This window comes from Pristiophorus japonicus, chromosome 10 (assembly GCF_044704955.1).
Source record: "Pristiophorus japonicus isolate sPriJap1 chromosome 10, sPriJap1.hap1, whole genome shotgun sequence".
Classification (NCBI taxonomy): Eukaryota; Metazoa; Chordata; class Chondrichthyes; family Pristiophoridae; genus Pristiophorus; species Pristiophorus japonicus.
The window spans coordinates 220,483,006-220,498,961 of NC_091986.1; the positions used below are offsets into that span (position 1 = coordinate 220,483,006).

Genomic DNA, 15,956 nt, shown 5'->3' on the forward strand with positions numbered 1-15,956 from the left:
TTTGTAGAACTGAAAAAACCTGTTCTACACATTAAAAAATCAGGCGCAGGTTACAAATTAGGCGTCCAGAACGAGGTGGGGGGAAGGGAACTCAATAAATTCTACAATAAGTCCTTATTTATACTTCTACAAATATTATACAAATAAATCCAACCTGAATAAACATTTATAAGCCAAGAAAAGATTAAATAAACCATCTTCCTACCTGTATGAAAGTGCTTCAGGCAGGGAGAATTCTGCAGCTGTTCGTGTCGCTGAGGGAGGGAGGGAGGGAGGGAGAGAGAGAGAGAGAGAGAGAGAGAGAGAGAGAGAGGGGGGAGGGAGAAGGGAGAGAGAGGGGGGGACGGAGAGAGAGAGAGGGGGGGAGGGAGAGAGAGGGGGGGGGAGGGAGAGAGGGAGAGGGGGGAGGGAGAGAGAGAGAGAGGGGGGGAGGGAGAGAGAGAGAGAGAGGGAGGGGGGGAGGGAGAGAGAGAGAGAGGGAGGGGGGGAGGGAGAGAGAGAGAGAGGGAGAGGGGGGGAGGGAGAGAGAGAGAGAGGGGGGGAGGGAGAGAGAGAGAGAGGGGGGGAGGGAGAGAGAGAGAGAGAGGGGGAGGGAGAGAGAGAGAGAGGGGGGGAGGGAGAGAGAGAGAGAGGGGGGGAGGGAGAGAGAGAGAGAGAGAGGGGGGGAGGGAGAGAGAGAGAGAGGGGGGGAGGGAGAGAGAGAGAGAGGGGGGGAGGGAGAGAGAGAGGGGGGGAGGGAGAGAGAGAGAGAGGGGGGGAGGGAGAGAGAGAGAGAGGGGGGGAGGGAGAGAGAGAGAGAGGGGGGAGGGAGAGAGAGGGGGGGAGGGAGGGAGAGAGAGAGAGAGGGGGGGAGAGAGAGAGAGAGGGGGGGAGGGAGGGAGAGAGAGAGAGAGGGGGGGAGGGAGAGAGAGAGAGAGGGGGGGAGGGAGAGAGAGAGAGGGGGGGGGAGGGAGAGAGAGAGAGGGGGGGGGAGGGAGAGAGAGAGAGAGGGGGGGAGGGAGAGAGAGAGAGAGGGGGGGGAGGGAGAGAGAGAGAGAGGGGGGGAGGGAGAGAGAGAGAGAGGGGGGGAGGGAGAGAGAGAGAGGGGGGGAGGGAGAGAGAGAGAGAGGGGGGAGGGAGAGAGAGAGAGAGAGGGGGGAGGGAGAGAGAGAGAGAGGGGGGGAGGGAGAGAGAGAGAGAGGGGGGGAGGGAGAGAGAGAGAGAGAGGGGGGAGGGAGAGAGAGAGAGAGAGAGAGAGAGAGAGAGAGGGGGGGAGAGAGAGGGAGAGAGAGAGAGAGAGAGAGAGAGAGAGGGGGGGGAGGGGGGGAGGGAGAGAGAGAGAGAGAGAGGGGGGGGAGGGAGAGAGAGAGAGAGAGGGGGGGGAGGGAGAGAGAGAGAGAGGGGGGAGGGAGAGAGAGAGAGGGGAGGGAGAGAGAGAGAGGGGGGGAGGGAGAGAGAGAGGGGGGGGAGAGAGAGAGAAGAGAGAGGGGAGGGAGAGAGAGAGAGGGGGAGGGGGGAGGAGGGAGGAGATGAGAGAGAGCGAGGGGGCTCTTTCTCTCTCTCTTTTTTTTCTCTCTCTCTCTCTTTCTCTCTCGCTCTCTCTCTTTTTCTTTTTCTCTCTCTCTTTTTTTCTTTCTCTCTCTGTTTTTCTTTTCTTTCTCTCTCTCTCTCTCTCTTTTTTTTTTTATTCTTTCTTTCTCTCTCTCTCTCTTCTCTCTTTTTTTTGTTCTTTACTCCGTCGGGGGGGGGGGGCCAGGTCGGGTCGGGGAACAGGCGCGCGGGTCGGGTCGGTCGGGGGCGGGAGCAGGAGCTGGCCGTGGGAGGAGCCCCAGTGAGGCCATCGGGCCAGGGCTTAGGGGCTGCGTGCTTCGGGCCCCTCCCACACAGTTCGGTGCTGTTGCTACTGCACTTGCGTGCCGACTGTAGCGTGCATGTGCAGAGGTCCCGGCACTGTTTTCAGCGCCGGGACCTGGCTCCGCCCCCCCCACAGCTCGTGTTGGCTGCGCCGAGGGCCAGAGGACCTGTAAGTAGGTGGAGAATACCGAGGATTTTTTTTAGGCGCGAAAAACGGGCGCCCAGCTCGGAGGGGCGCCCGTTTTTTTTCTTGTGGAAACTTGGGCCCTAGGTGCTGAGATAGAGGATCAGCTATGATCATATTGAATGGCGGTGCAGACTCGAAGGGCCGAATGGCCTACTACTGCTCCTATTTTCTGTGTTTCTATGCTTGCTGTTTCTGGGATCTTGCTGTGCACAAATTGGCTGGGCACCTTTGCCCACAAAATCAACAGTGCCTGCACTACTCAGTCACTTTGTTGGCTGCGAAGCGAATTGAAATTGGAATTTGAGATAGGATCCGATTGAATATCTCGAGGGGCTGAATGACCTACTCCCATTCTGATGAACTGATGAAACGCTCCAGGGATGTGAAAGGCACTATATAAACACAAGGCTGTTTGAAGACTCGCCTGACCTCAGTCGTGAATTTTGCCTCCCCCACCAGATTTTTGCGGTGCAGAGCTCTGAGGTGACAACGTTTGCCCGCTGCTAACTTTCACTTTTTAATGCGTGTTTTGTAATTGTCTTTTGTGTGCGCGGCAGAAATTGATGGAAGAAAAAATACAGATATTGGAAGGGAAAGTGTCCTTGATGGAGGATCAGCTGAAGGTGGCTGGGGAGAGCTCCAGCGAGATGAAAGGAGAGGTCATGGGTGATATTCTCCAGGTAGGTCACAAAACCGATTAACCCGAGAAATGGTGTTGCGTTAAGTCAGCGCAGGTTTTGCTGACGGGCCTGTGGCATTGTGAAAGCCTTGTACAGAAAAGAAAGAAAGACTTGGATTTATATAGCGCCTTTCACGACCACCAATGTCCCAAAGCGCTGTACAGCCACTGAAATACTTTTGGAGTGTAGTCACTGTTGTAATAATAGGAAACGTGGCAGCCAATTTGCGCACAGCAAGCTCCCACAAACAGCAATGTGATGATGACCAGATAATCTGTTTTTTTTGTTATGTTGATTGAGGGATAAATATTGGTCAGGACATCGGGAATAACTCCCCTGCTCTTCTTCGAAATAATGACATGGGATCGTGTACGTCCACTTGAGAGAGCAGACGTGGTTTAACATTTCATCCGAAAGACCGCCCCTCCGACAGTGCGGCGCTCCCTCAGTACCGCCCCTCCGACAGTGCGGCGCTCCCTCAGTACCGCCCCTCCGACAGTGCGGCGCTCCCTCAGTACCGCCCCTCCGACAGTGCGGCGCTTCCTCAGTACCGCCCCTCCCACAGTGCGGGGCTCCCTCAGTCCCGCCCCTCCGACAGTGCGGCGCTCCCTCAGTACTGCCCCTCCGACAGTGCGGGGCTCCCTCAGTACTGCCCCTCCGACAGTGCGGCGCTCCCTCAGCCCCGCCCCTCCGACAGTGCGGGGCTCCCTCAGTACTGCCCCTCCGACAGTGCGGCGCTCCCTCAGCCCCGCCCCTCCGACAGTGCGGCGCTCCCTCAGTACTGCCCCTCCGACAGTGCGGCGCTCCCTCAGTACTGCCCCTCCGACAGTACGGCACTCCCTCAGTACTGCCCCTCCGACAGTGCGGCGCTCCCTCAGCCCCGCCCCTCCGACAGTACGGCACTCCCTCAGTACTGCCCCTCCGACAGTACGGCACTCCCTCAGCACTGCCCCTCCGACAGTGCTGGGCTCCCTCAGCCCCGCCCCCCCGACAGTGCGGCGCTCTCTCAGCCCCGCCCCCCCGACAGTGCGGCGCTCCCTCAGTCCCCAGTCCCGCCCCCCCGACAGTGCGGCGCTCTCTCAGCCCCACCCCCCCGACAGTGCGGCGCTCCCTCAGTCCCCAGTCCCGCCCCTCCGACAGTGCGGCGCTCTCTCAGCCCCGCCCCTCCGACAGTGCGGCGCTCTCTCAGCCCCGCCCCTCCGACAGTGCGGCGCTCTCTCAGCACTGCACTGCACTGGGAGTCTCGGCCTGGATTTTGTGCTCGCGTCTCTGGAGTGGGATTCTGAACCCACAAGCTTCCCACTGAGATGGAGTGTTACCCACTGAGCCACAGCATTGGAATAGGAGGAAGCTATTCAGCCGCTCGAGCTTGCTCCGCTGTTCAGTTATATCATGGTTCATCAGTATCTTCTTCCATGTAACAGCCGTAACCCTTGAAAACCTCAGCAAACAAAAATCTCTGTTTTGAAATTTTCAGTAGACCCCCTCCCCCCCCCCCCCCCCCCGGCCTCAACAGCTTTCTGGGGGAGAGAGTTCCAGATTCCCAGCACCCTTTGTGTGAAGAAGTGCTCCCTGACATCACCCCTGAACGGCCGGACTCTAATTTTAAGGTTCTGCCCCTTGTTCTGGACTTCCCCCCGCCCCCCTCCCCCCACCAGAGGAAATAGTTTCTTTAAAGGATTCGATCGGGTCGATATAATCATCTTAAACATAACATAGGAATTAGGAGTCGGTCATATGGCCCCTCTAGCCTGCTCCGCCATTCAATAAGATCATGGCTGATCTTCCACCTCAACTCCACTTTCCCGTCCGATCCCCATATCCCTTAATATTCAACAATCTCGCGATCTCGGTCTTGAATATACTCAACAACTGAGCATCCATAGCCCTCTGGGGGTGGATAATTCCGAAGATTCACCACCCCTTATTCTGAGACTGTGACCCCAGGGGAAACATCCTCCCTGCATCTACCCTGTCAATCCCTGCAAGAATTTTGTATGTTTCAATAAGATCACCTCTCATTCTTCTAAACGCTAGAGAATATCGGCCTGGTCTGCTCAATCTCTCCCATAGGACAATCCCCCCATCCCAGGAATCAGTCTGGTCAACCTTCGCTGCACTCCCTCTATGGCAAGTATATCCTTCCTTAGGTAAGGAGACCAAAACTGTACACAATACTCCAGGTGCGGTCTCGATTTAGATCATCGCTTTAATCTCCTAGGTATTTTTATACATTCATGGTTTCGCTGGCAAGGCCGGCATTTATTGCCCGTCCCTAATTGCACCTTGAGAAGGTGGTGGTGAGCCGCCACCTTGAACCGCTGCAGTCCGTGTGGTGAAGGTGCTCCCACAGTGCTGTTAGGGAGGGAGTTCCAGGATTGTGACCCAGCGACGATGAAGGAACGGCCGATATATTTCTAAGTCAGGATGGTGTGTGACTCGGAGGGGAACTTGGGGGTGATGGGGTTCCCATGCGCCTGCTAGCGCATATTCGAGGCAATACAAGGGATGGAGTATAAAAGCAGGGAAGTCTTGCTACAGTTATATAAGGTATTGGTGAGGCCACACCTGGAATACTGCGTGCAGTTTTGGCTTCCATATTTACGAAAGGATATACTTGCTTTGGAGGCAGTTCAGAGAAGGTTCACCAGGTTGATTCCGGGGATGAGGGGGTTGACTTATGAGGAAAGGTTGAGTAGGTTGGGCCTCTACTCATTGGAGTTTAGAAGACTGAGAGGTGATCTTATTGAAACGTATAAGATTATGAGGGGGCTCAACAAGGTGGATGCAGAGAGGATGTTTCCACTGATGGGGGAGACTAGAACTAGAGGGCATGATCTTAGAATAAGGGGCCGCCCATTTAAAACTGAGATGAGGAGGAATTTCTTCTCTGAGGGTTGTAAATCTGTGGAATTCGCTGCCTCAGAGAGCTGTGGAAGCTGGGACATTGAATATATTTAAGACAGAAATAGACAGTTTCTTAACCGATGAAGGATAAGGAGTTATGGGGAGCGGGCAGGGAAGTGGACCTGAATCCATGATCGGATCAGCCATGATCGTATTAAATGGTGGAGCAGTCTCGAGGGGCCGTATGGCCTACTCCTGCTCCTATTTCTTATGTTCTTAATTAATTAAAGCTTTGCTTTGTTTTATTTACCCCCCCCCATTCCCCACCCTCTGTTGCAGTTGGAGAGTCTCAAAATGGAAGTGTCCCAGCTGACGGCCAAAGCTGCGGAACTGGAGCAAGAGAGTGCGCGTCACACGGAGGAGAAAAGCCGGCTGGCGGAGACGGTGGGCAGCCTCCAGCAGTCCGTCAGCGAGCTGGCTGCTCAGAAGGACGCCCTGGAGCAAGCTGCGCGGGTTCAGGAGGAGCGGCTGACGGGTCAGCTCGACGCCCTCAACGTGGAGATTATGAAGCTGAACAACTCCCAGCTGCAGAAGGACCTGGAGCTGGAGGAGGAGAAGAAACTGAGGCGGCAGCTGTCCGAGGACTCGCAGAGCAAAGAGCGGGCGGCCCAGCAGTCTGTCCTGGACCTGCGCGCCAAGCTCGAGGCGCTCGGCGGTGCCCTGAAGGCCAAGGAGGAGGCACTGTGCGCTTTGGAGAGGGAGGCGGGAGCCGAGCGAGAGAGCGCCTCTCGGCAAATGGCGTCACTGAAGGAGGAGTCGGAGCGGGTTTCCGGGGAGAAGGCTTCTGTCGTTGCACGGTACGAGATGTTGAAGGCCGAGAAGGAGGCGGAACTGGAGGTATTCACTCAGCGTGTTCAGGCTCTGGAATGTACTCAGCTGAACGTTGAGGGTCTAGCGAGGGAGAGGGACCAGCTGGCACAGAAGGTGCAGGCGTTGGAAACCGAGGCTGCGGAGGTGACCTCCAAGAACCAGAGCCTCCAGTCCGCCTGTGAAGCCCACCAGCAGAGCCACTGCGAAGAGGTTGCAGCTCTTCAAGCGGAGCTGCGGGGGGCCGAAGGTGACCTTGAGGAGCACAGGAACAAATTGGCCGGCCTGGACGAGAGTCTCCGGAACATCGAGGCTCTCCGGCGGCAGCTTGCCTCCCTGCGGGGGACTGTCGAGGGGCTGGAAGACGAGCGGAAGCAGTGGGAGGGGGAGCGCGCCCAGGAAGCCAAGCGCCTTTCCCAACTGGCGCAGGAGGTGAAGGGGCTGGCGGAGGAACGCGACCAGGGCAAGGCCCGGTTAGCCGAGGAGCTGGAGCGGCGGCAGGCAGCGGGAGGCCAGCTGGACGAGCAGGTGGCAAGAGCGGCCAAGCTGCAGAGTGACCTCTCCGACGCCCTGCGGCTGGTCGGGGAGAAGGAGAAGGCGGAGGACAGGCGCCGGCAAGACCTTGCCTCCTGGAAGGAGAAGTTTGAGGCGGCTCGCCAGAAAGAGGCCGAGATGGACGCCACCATCGCGGGCTTGAAGGAGGAGCGGGAGAAGGCCCAGAGCCAACTGTTGGAAGAGAAGGTCAAGAGCGACCGGCTGGAGCTCCGGATCGGTCAGCTGAACGCCGAGGAGCAGGGCAAAGCCTCGGCCCTGCAGAGCGACCTTTGCGACGCCCTCTCCCGGCTGAAGGAGAAGGAGGCGCTGGAGGACAAGGCCCGGGCTGAAGCGGTGAGCTGGCGGGAGAAGCTCGAGGCTGCCCAGAAGGAAGCGTCTCGGCGCCTGTCGCAGGTGGAGGAGGAGGCCGGCCGGAGCAAGAGCGAGCACGAGCGAGTCCAGCAGGAGCTCTCCGAGGCCAGGGCCCTGGAGCAGCGGGCGAAGCTGGCCAGCGGCGCGCAGGAGGGCCGGATCTCGGGGCTGGAGGCCGAGCTGGCCGGAGTGCGGCGGGAGGCGGGAGAGGAGGGGGCGCGGCTGGGCGCCCAGGTGGAGTCGCTGCGCGGTCAGCTGGAGGAGCTGGGCCAGGACCGGGCCGAGGCGGAGGGCGAGCGGCGCCGGCTGCTGGAGGAGAAGGAGGGGCTGGCGGCCGAGCTCCAGGCCGAGCGGGCCAGCAAGGCCGAGCTGGAGGCCAGCACCGAGCACACTCTGGCCGAGCGGCAGGAACGCCTGGCCGAGCTGCAGCGGCAGGTTTCCAGCGCGCTGGCGGCCGGTGAGGAACAGGAGGCCAAGGAGCGGGCCACCAGGGGAGAGGTGGAGAAGTGTTGGGAGCGCAGCGGGCTCCAGCAAGCCCGCATCGCCGAGCTCCAGGCTGAGGCGGCCGCCGCCAAGGGCATGAAGGAAAAGGTGGTCAGCCAGGAGCGGGAGATGCAGCGCTACGCGGAGGTCCTGCGCAAGAGGGAGCAGGAGCTGCAGGAGCTGGGCGCCAAGCTGGCCGCGGGCGAGGGGGCGAGCCGCCAGCACCAGCGGGCGGCGGAGGCTGCCGAGGAGGAGCTGACCGCCTCCCGCGGCCTGTGCCAGGAGCGGCTGGGCGCCGTCGAGGCGCTGCGGGCCCAAGCGGCCGAGCTGGAGCAGCGGCTGGAAGGGCAGCGGGGCGCCATCGCCCGGCTGGAGGCTGAGAAAACGGCGCAGGGCGCGCACAGCCGCGAGCGGGCGGCGGCGCAGCAGGCCGAGCTCTCGTCGCTGCGCGGCGCGCTCAAGGAGAAGGAATCGGTGGAGCGGGCCCTGAGGGAGAAGGTGGCCCTGCACCTGGAGGACCTGGGCAGGCAGAAGGACAAGGTCCGCGCCCTGGAGCTGGAGATCCCAACCTGGCGGCTGCGATCCGCGGAGGAGCAGGAGGAGAACGCCAAGCTGCAGCAGAAGGCGGCCGCCGAGGCGGAGGCGGCCGGGGAGCTGCGCGAGGCCCTGGAGGCCCTGCGGGCGGAGCAAGCCTCGGCCGCGCAGCGGAGAGACGCGGCCGCGGAAGCCGCCAACGCCTTGCTGCAGGAGGAGGTGGCGGCCCAGCGGCTGACCGCCGAGCGGCTGCGGGAGGAGCTGGCCGCCGGGAGGCGTGCGGAGGCCACGCTGGAGAGCCAGGCCCAGGCCCGGGCCCAGCAGCAGCGGGAGCTGCTCCAGCTGCGGGGCGAGCTGGCGGAGGCCCGGCTCGCCGAGACCCAGCGCCGGGGGGAGTTGGAGCAGCGGGAGAGGCTGCTGGGCGAGCTGCGGGCCCAGGCCGGCGAGCTGCCGGCCCTGAGGGCGCGCTGCTCGGAGCGGGAGCGGGAGGTGCAGCAGCTCCAGCAAAGCAGCAGCCACCAGCTGGAGGCCGAGCTGACCAAGGTCCGGGAGGCCCACGCCAAGGAGCTGGCGCACCTGACGGCCCGGCTGGCTGAGCAGGAGTCCGCTGCCGGCGGGAGAGAGGAGGACAGCAGGAAGAGAGCGGAAGAGGCGACCAGCAAGTACGAGAAGGCCAAGCTCAAGATCCTGGACGACCGGCGCAAGTTCCAGGAGGAGCAACAAAAGCTGAACTCTCAGGTAAGTGCTTCTGCATTAAATATAAAGTCACTTCAGCCGTTTGTTTATTCTCTGATATAACTTTGTCCCTGCACCCTGTTTAAAATTGTACCATTTTAGTTTAGAACATAAGAACATAAGAATGAGGAACAGGAGTCAGCCATCGAGCCCCTCGAGCCTGCTCCGCCATTCAACAAGATCATGGCTGATCTGGCCATGGACTCATTGCCTCTCCACGTTCTTCCTTCCAAAATAAATCACTTCTAAGAACATAAGAATTTAGGAGTTGGCCATTTGGCCCCTCGAGCCTGCTCCACCATTCAATACGATCACGGCTGATCTTCGACCTCAACTCCACTTTTCCCGCCCGATCCCCATATCCCTTGATTTCCTCCCAGAGTCCAGAAATCTATCGATCTCAGCCTTGAATATACTCAACGACTGAGCCTCCGCGGCCCTCCGGGGCAGGGAATTCCAAAGACTCACCACCCTCTGAGTGAAGCAATTCCTCCTTATCTCAGTCCTAAATGGCCGATCCCTTATCCTGAAACTGTGACCCCTGGTTCTGGACTCTCCAGCTCGGGAGAAACAACCTCTCAGCATCTACCCTGTCAATCCCCCTCAGAATCTTGTATGTTTCAATGAGATCGCCTCTCATTCTTCTAAACTCCAGAGTATCGGCCCAATCTACTCAATCTCTCCTCATAGGACAACCCTCCCATCCCAGGGATCAATCTGGTGAACTTTTGTTGCACCACAAGTATATCCTTCCTTAGGTAAGGAGACCAAAACTGTGTCCAGTACTCCAGGTCTGGTCTCACTAAAGCCCTGTAAAATTGCAGTAAGATGTCCTTACTCTAGTCCAAACCCGCTTGTAATAAAGACAAACGTACTATTTGCCTTCCTAACTGTTTGCTGTATCTGTATGTTAACTTTCTGAGATTCGTGTACAAGGACCCCCAAATCCCTCTGAACGCCAATATTTAGTGTCTCATTTATAAAATATATATATATATATTCTGCTTTTCCATTTTTGTTTCTACCAAATTGGATAATTTCACATTTCCCACATTATACTCTCATCTGTCACCACCTTTCCCACTCCCTCAGCCTGTCCACATCCCATACACTTAGTTCTCTCCTCTAAGTCGTCGATATATGTTGTGAATAGCTGATCCTTCCAGCGCCCCACTAGTTACAACCTGTCAACAGGATAATGACCCGTTTATCGCTACTCTGTTTTCTGTCCATTAACTAATCCTCAATCCCAGCTAATATATTACCCCCAATCCCATGAGCCCTAATCTTGTGTAATAACCTCTTGTTTGGCAGATGTAGGATACTCCAAAAATCCGAGTATCCTACATCCACTGGTTCCCCTTTATCCTGCTATTCACCCTCAAAAAAACTCTTAATAGAGTTGTCAAACACGATTTCCCTTTCATAAAACTGTGTTGACTCTGCCTAATTATATTATGCATTAAATTTCATCTGCCACGTGTCTGCCCATTTCGCCAGTCTGTTGATGTCCTCCTGAAGTCTGCTGCCATCCTCCTCGCTGCTAACTACATTTCCTTCTCGTGTCTTGTGTCCAAACTTTGAAATTCTGCCCTGTATACCCAAGTCCAGGTCATTAATAGGTATTAAAGAGCAGCAGTGCACGTTACAGGTTAGATACAGAGGAACTATCTATCTCTGTTCTATGGGAAAGGACTAACCATTGAGTTCCGCCCGATCTGACTGCAATGGTCCTCTTTCTCTCTCTGTGCAGGTTGAGGAGTTGCAGAGGAAGCATGCCGCAGAGAACCAGAAGGTAAAAAAAATGTCGCTTTGTGCTGGCTGCGCTTGTAACTGAGTCATGGCTTCAGGAGCATAGGAGCAGGAGGAGGCCATTCAGCCCCTCGAGTCTGCTCCGCCATTCAATCAGATCATGGCTGATCTGTGACCTAACTCCATGGACCCGCCTTTGTTCCATAGACCGTGATATCGTTGCCCGACAAAAATTTACTGATCTCAGACCAAAAAATGTAATTTGACCCCCAGGATCTACAGCTGTTTGGGGGAGAGGGTTCCAGATTCCCACCGCCCTTTGTGTGAAGAAGTGCTCCCTGACCTCACCCCTGAACGGCCGGGCTCTAATTTTAAGGTGACGCCCCTCTTGTTCTGGACTCCCCCCACCAGAGGGAACAGTTTCTCTTTCTCTATCTACTGTATCTCTTTAAATGCCTTAATTAGATCACCCCTCAATTATCTAACCTTCAGGGAATACTAACTCAAGTATGTTCAATCTTCAACCCGTTAAGCGGCAGTATAATTCTGGTGAATCTGCTCTGCACCCCGCCACGGCCAATATATCCCCCTTGAGGTGTGGTGCCCAGATGTGAGAGGGGGTCTGATCAAGACTTTATACAATCGATGCATCACTTCGCCCCCTTCGTATTCCAGCCCTGGAGATAAAGGCCAACATTGCATTAGCCTTTGTGGTTGCTGTTTGTACCTGTGCGCTATTGAGAGATAACACACTCGACAACAACCTGTATTTATATAGCGCCTTTAACGTAGTAAAATGTCCCAAGGCGCTTCACAGGAGCATTGAGATGAAAACCTTTGACACCGAGTCGCATTAAGTAGAGATTAGCGCAGGTGACCAAAAGCTCGGTCAAAGAGGTATGTTTTTAAGGAGAGTCTTGAAGGTGGAAATAGAGGCAGAGAGGCGGAGAGGTTTAGGGAGGGAGTTCCAGAGCTTGGGTCCAAGGCAACAGAAGGCACGGCCACCAATGGTGGAGCGATTATAATCAGGGATGCTCGAGGGCAGAATTCGAGGAGTGCAGATATCTCTGGAGGAGCGTGGGGGGTGGGGAAGAATTGTGGGGCTGGAGGAGATTACAGAGATAGGGAGGGGCGAGGTCATGGAGGGATTTGAAAACCAGGATGAGAATTGTGAAATCGAGGCGTTGCCGGACCGGGAGCCAATGTAGGTCAGTGAACATGGGGTGATGGATGAGCGGGACTTGGTGCGAGTTAGGACACGGGGCAGTCGAGTTTTGGATCACCTCTAGTTTACATAGGGTAGAACGTGGGAGGCCAGCCAGGAGTGCTGTACTCAGCTTAATGTATAGTGAATGTAAAAACGTCATAATTAAAAACGTCATACTTGTGCATGAAACACAAAATGTTAGTATGCAGGTACAGCAAGTGATCAGGAAGGCCAATGGAATCTTGGCCTTTATTGCAAAAGAGATGGAGTAGAAAAGCAGGGAAGTCTTGCTACAGTTATACAGGGTATTGGTGAGGCCACACCTGGAATACTGCGTGTAGTTTTGGTTTCCATATTTACGAAAGGATATACTTGCTTTGGAGGCAGTTCAGAGAAGGTTCACTCGGTTGATTCCGGGGATGAGGGGGTTGACTTATGAGGAAAGGTTGAGTAGGTTGGGCCTCAACTCATTGGAATTCAGAAGAATGAGAGGTGATCTTATCAACACGTATAAGATTATGAGCGGGCTTGACAAGGTGGATGCAGAGAGGATGTTTCCACTGATGGGGGAGACTAGAAGTAGGGGGCATGATCTTAGAATAAGGGGCCGCCCATTTAAAATGGATATGAGGAGGAATTTCTTCTCTCGGAGGGTTGTAAATCTGTGGAATTCACTGCCTCAGAGAGCTGTGGAAGCTGGGACATTGAATACATTTAAGATAGAGATAGACAGTTTCTTAACCGATAAGGGGATAAGGGGTTATGGGGAGCGGGCGGGGAAGTGGACCTGAGTCCATGATCAGATCAGCCGTGATCTTATTGAATGGCGGAGCAGGCTCGAGGGGCCGTATGGCCTACTCCTGCTCCTATTTCTTATGTTCTTATAATTAGAAACGATAGCACGTTTAATCTCTTTGCACACTTGTTGACTCTAACCTTGAGGGGCGGGGCAGGGGGGTGTGGAGAAGTGGTTGTGAGCAGCGGTTCCTCCAAGCTGCGCAACTCTATGCCGGTCCCACACAGCCCGAGTCCGGCGCTTCCAGTGTTCTGTTCAAATGGGCCGTGCAGCCAACAAAACAATTAGGGGGAAGTTTTGGTTGTGAGGTGGCGAGGGTGGTGGTGAGGTTAACCCTGACTAAGCTTCAAAGAGTACTCCGTTGGCTGTAACGCACTTCAGGCCATCATGAGGACGTGAAAGGCGCTATAGAAATGCAAGTTCTCTTTTCTTCTAAAAGATCCTAACCTCCTGCTGTTTCTCGTAATGGAAGAGGTAACATATATCCCCAGTTTTGCTCCATTTATTTCCTCACATACCCCCTCCCCACCCCAACACCCTTGATGAAATTACTTTGTGAGGCTCTGTTTCTGGAACCCCTTTGACTCTGGCGCTGGTCGACCCCAAAAGCAGCCGCGGTCTCGGTTCGCAGTTTAATGGAGACTGGTTTGGTTTGTTGCAGATTGCTGATCTGAATCAGAAGCTGGCCCAGCACGACGCAGCAGCCAAGAGCAAGCTGCAGAAACAGAAGGTAAGGTACCGGCCTGCACACTGCTTGGTGGCCACTGGCTGAATTCCTTCACTGCCATCCTATCCCTCCTTCAAAATAAATCTGGGGTTAAGTCAGGCTTGTCTGATACAAATCTCCAACCAACCACACACCTTTTTCCCCTTTAAATTTGCTGCGCATATGTGACAGCGCTAGTGAACAGCCTGCCCAAGGCCTCGAGCTTGGTGGTCGGGGAAACTTGGGGAGAGTGGGGCAGTGGGATTAGTTTGGGATTGATACAGGGCTATGGGGAGAGAGCGGGGCAGTGGGATTAGTTTGGGATTGATACAGGACTATGGGGAGAGAGCGGGGCAGTGGGATTAGTTTGGGATTGATACAGGGCTATGGGGAGAGAGCAGGGCAGTGGGATTAGTTTGGGGATTGATACAGGGCTATGGGGAGAGAGCGGGGCAGTGGGATTAGTTTGGGGATTGATACAGGGCTATGGGGAGAGAGCGGGGCAGTGGGATTAGTTTGGGGATTGATGCAGGGCTATGGGGAGAGAGCGGGACAGTGGGATTAGTTTGGGATTGATACAGGGCTATGGAGAGAGAGCGGGGCAGTGGGATTAGTATGGGGATTGATACAGGGCTATGGGGAGGGAGCAGGGCAGTGGGATTAGTTTGGGATTGATACAGGGCTATGGGGAGAGCGCAGGGCAGTGGGATTAGTTTGTGATTGATACAGGGCTATGGGGAGGGAGCGGGGCAGTGGGATTAGTTTGGGGATTGATACAGGGCTATGGGGAGGGAGCGGGGCAGTGGGATTAGTTTGGGATTGATACAGGGCTATGGGGAGGGAGCGGGGCAGTGGGATTAGTTTGGGATTGATACAGGGCTATGGGGAGGGAGCGGGGCAGTGGGATTAGTTTGGGATTGATACAGGGCTATGGGGAGGGAGCGGGGCAGTGGGATTAGTTTGGGATTGATACACCAAAGACGCGATGGGCCGAATGGCCCTTAGCCTGCACTGTACGTGACCACGTGTTTCCACCTCTATTCCGGATTGCATCATTTACTGAAACAAGGTGTTTGAGACACTGGACTCTGTCTAACCGCAAACTTTGTATTGAAATCCTAGGCGCGAGATAGTGAGGTGAAGGAGAAGTTTGAGCAACAGATGGCAGAGCTCCGCGCACAGCTCGAGAAGAAGGAGGAGGTCGTGCAGCACGTCAAGACCCAGGTTCGTCCCACTGATCTCGTTCAACCGTGACCTTGTATCACTGTGGGAACATGTGGCTCTTGGCTTTCACTCCATTTACATATCTGCTGACTGCAGTATCTGTCTAAAGTAGAGACGTGGTTCAGTGACTCATTGGGCTATGGCATGTGGGTATACCCAGGTCGGGGCGAAGGAACGGCGAGAGTTTGTAGAGGGATGTGATCGGGGCCCAGGAGAGGCATGAGTTCGGGGCCCAGGGGCAGCACGGGCCCAGCCCACACTGCGATATGTGCGCGCACTAGGTCCGTGCAGCAGAGCAGGTCTCCAGTCGTCCTGGTTAACCCTCGCCACTAGACCAAGACCGAGCTCTGTCAAGCCCGTGTGGTGGCTGGTGTGCAACGGTCACCCCACGTTAAACAAATCCACGCACAGGCATCTTCCACCCTTCAGGATGTAGTTCGGGATCTGGAATATTGGGTCCTTCATTGGAACATCTGTGAACTCATCCCTTTTTCGATGTGGAAGCAAGTCATCCTCGTTCGAGGGACTGCCTATGATGATGATGATAACTTGTATTAAATGCCTTGGGACACTTCTCGCTATATATACACACAAGTTGTTGGTGTATTTATACAGCACTCTTCACATCATAAAACGTCCCAAGGCTATTCATAGGAGTGATTATCAAATAAAATTTGACAACGAGCAACATGCGATATTAGGACAGGTGGCCAAATGCTTGGTCAAAGAGGATAGGTTTTAAGCAGCGTCTTATAGAAGGGGAGAGAGGCGGAGAGGTTTAGGGAAGGAATTCCAGAACTTGGGGCCCAGGTAGCTGAAGGGTTGTTGGGCCGGAGATTACAGAGATAGGGAAGGGGGCAAGGTCATGGAGGGATTTGAAAAGAAGGATGGGAATTTTAAAATCGAGATGTTGCCAGATCGGGAGCCAATGTATGTCAGCGAGCACAGTGGGTGATGGGTGAGCGGGACTCAGTGCGGGTTAGGACACGGGGCACAGGGGGTGATGGGTGAGCGGGACTCGGTGCGAGTTAGGACACGGGGCACAGGGGGTGATGGGTGAGTGGGACTCGGTGCGAGTTAGGACACGGGCAGCGAGCACGGGGTGATGGGTGAGTGGGTCTCGGTGCGAGTTAGGACACGGGGCAGTGAGCACAGGGGGTGATGGGTGAGTGGGACTCGGTGCGAGTTAGGACACGGGG

General features: G+C 55.7%; 1 protein-coding gene across 7 annotated transcripts in view; it reads left to right on the forward strand.

Moving 5' to 3' along the window:
* LOC139275311 (nuclear mitotic apparatus protein 1-like) overlaps nucleotides 1-15,956 on the forward strand; it is a 100,810-nt gene that overhangs the window by 61,868 nt on the left and 22,986 nt on the right. For 6 of the 7 annotated variants that reach the window (XM_070892596.1, XM_070892593.1, XM_070892599.1 and 3 more), the window contains 5 exons: nucleotides 2,578-2,700; nucleotides 5,887-9,075; nucleotides 10,826-10,867; nucleotides 13,489-13,557; nucleotides 14,656-14,757. In XM_070892596.1, coding sequence (XP_070748697.1) covers nucleotides 2,578-2,700; nucleotides 5,887-9,075; nucleotides 10,826-10,867; nucleotides 13,489-13,557; nucleotides 14,656-14,757 — 3,525 coding nt within the window. The remainder of the gene's footprint in view (nucleotides 1-2,577; nucleotides 2,701-5,886; nucleotides 9,076-10,825; nucleotides 10,868-13,488; nucleotides 13,558-14,655; nucleotides 14,758-15,956) is intronic. The other variant, XM_070892598.1, reaches the window with a different exon arrangement.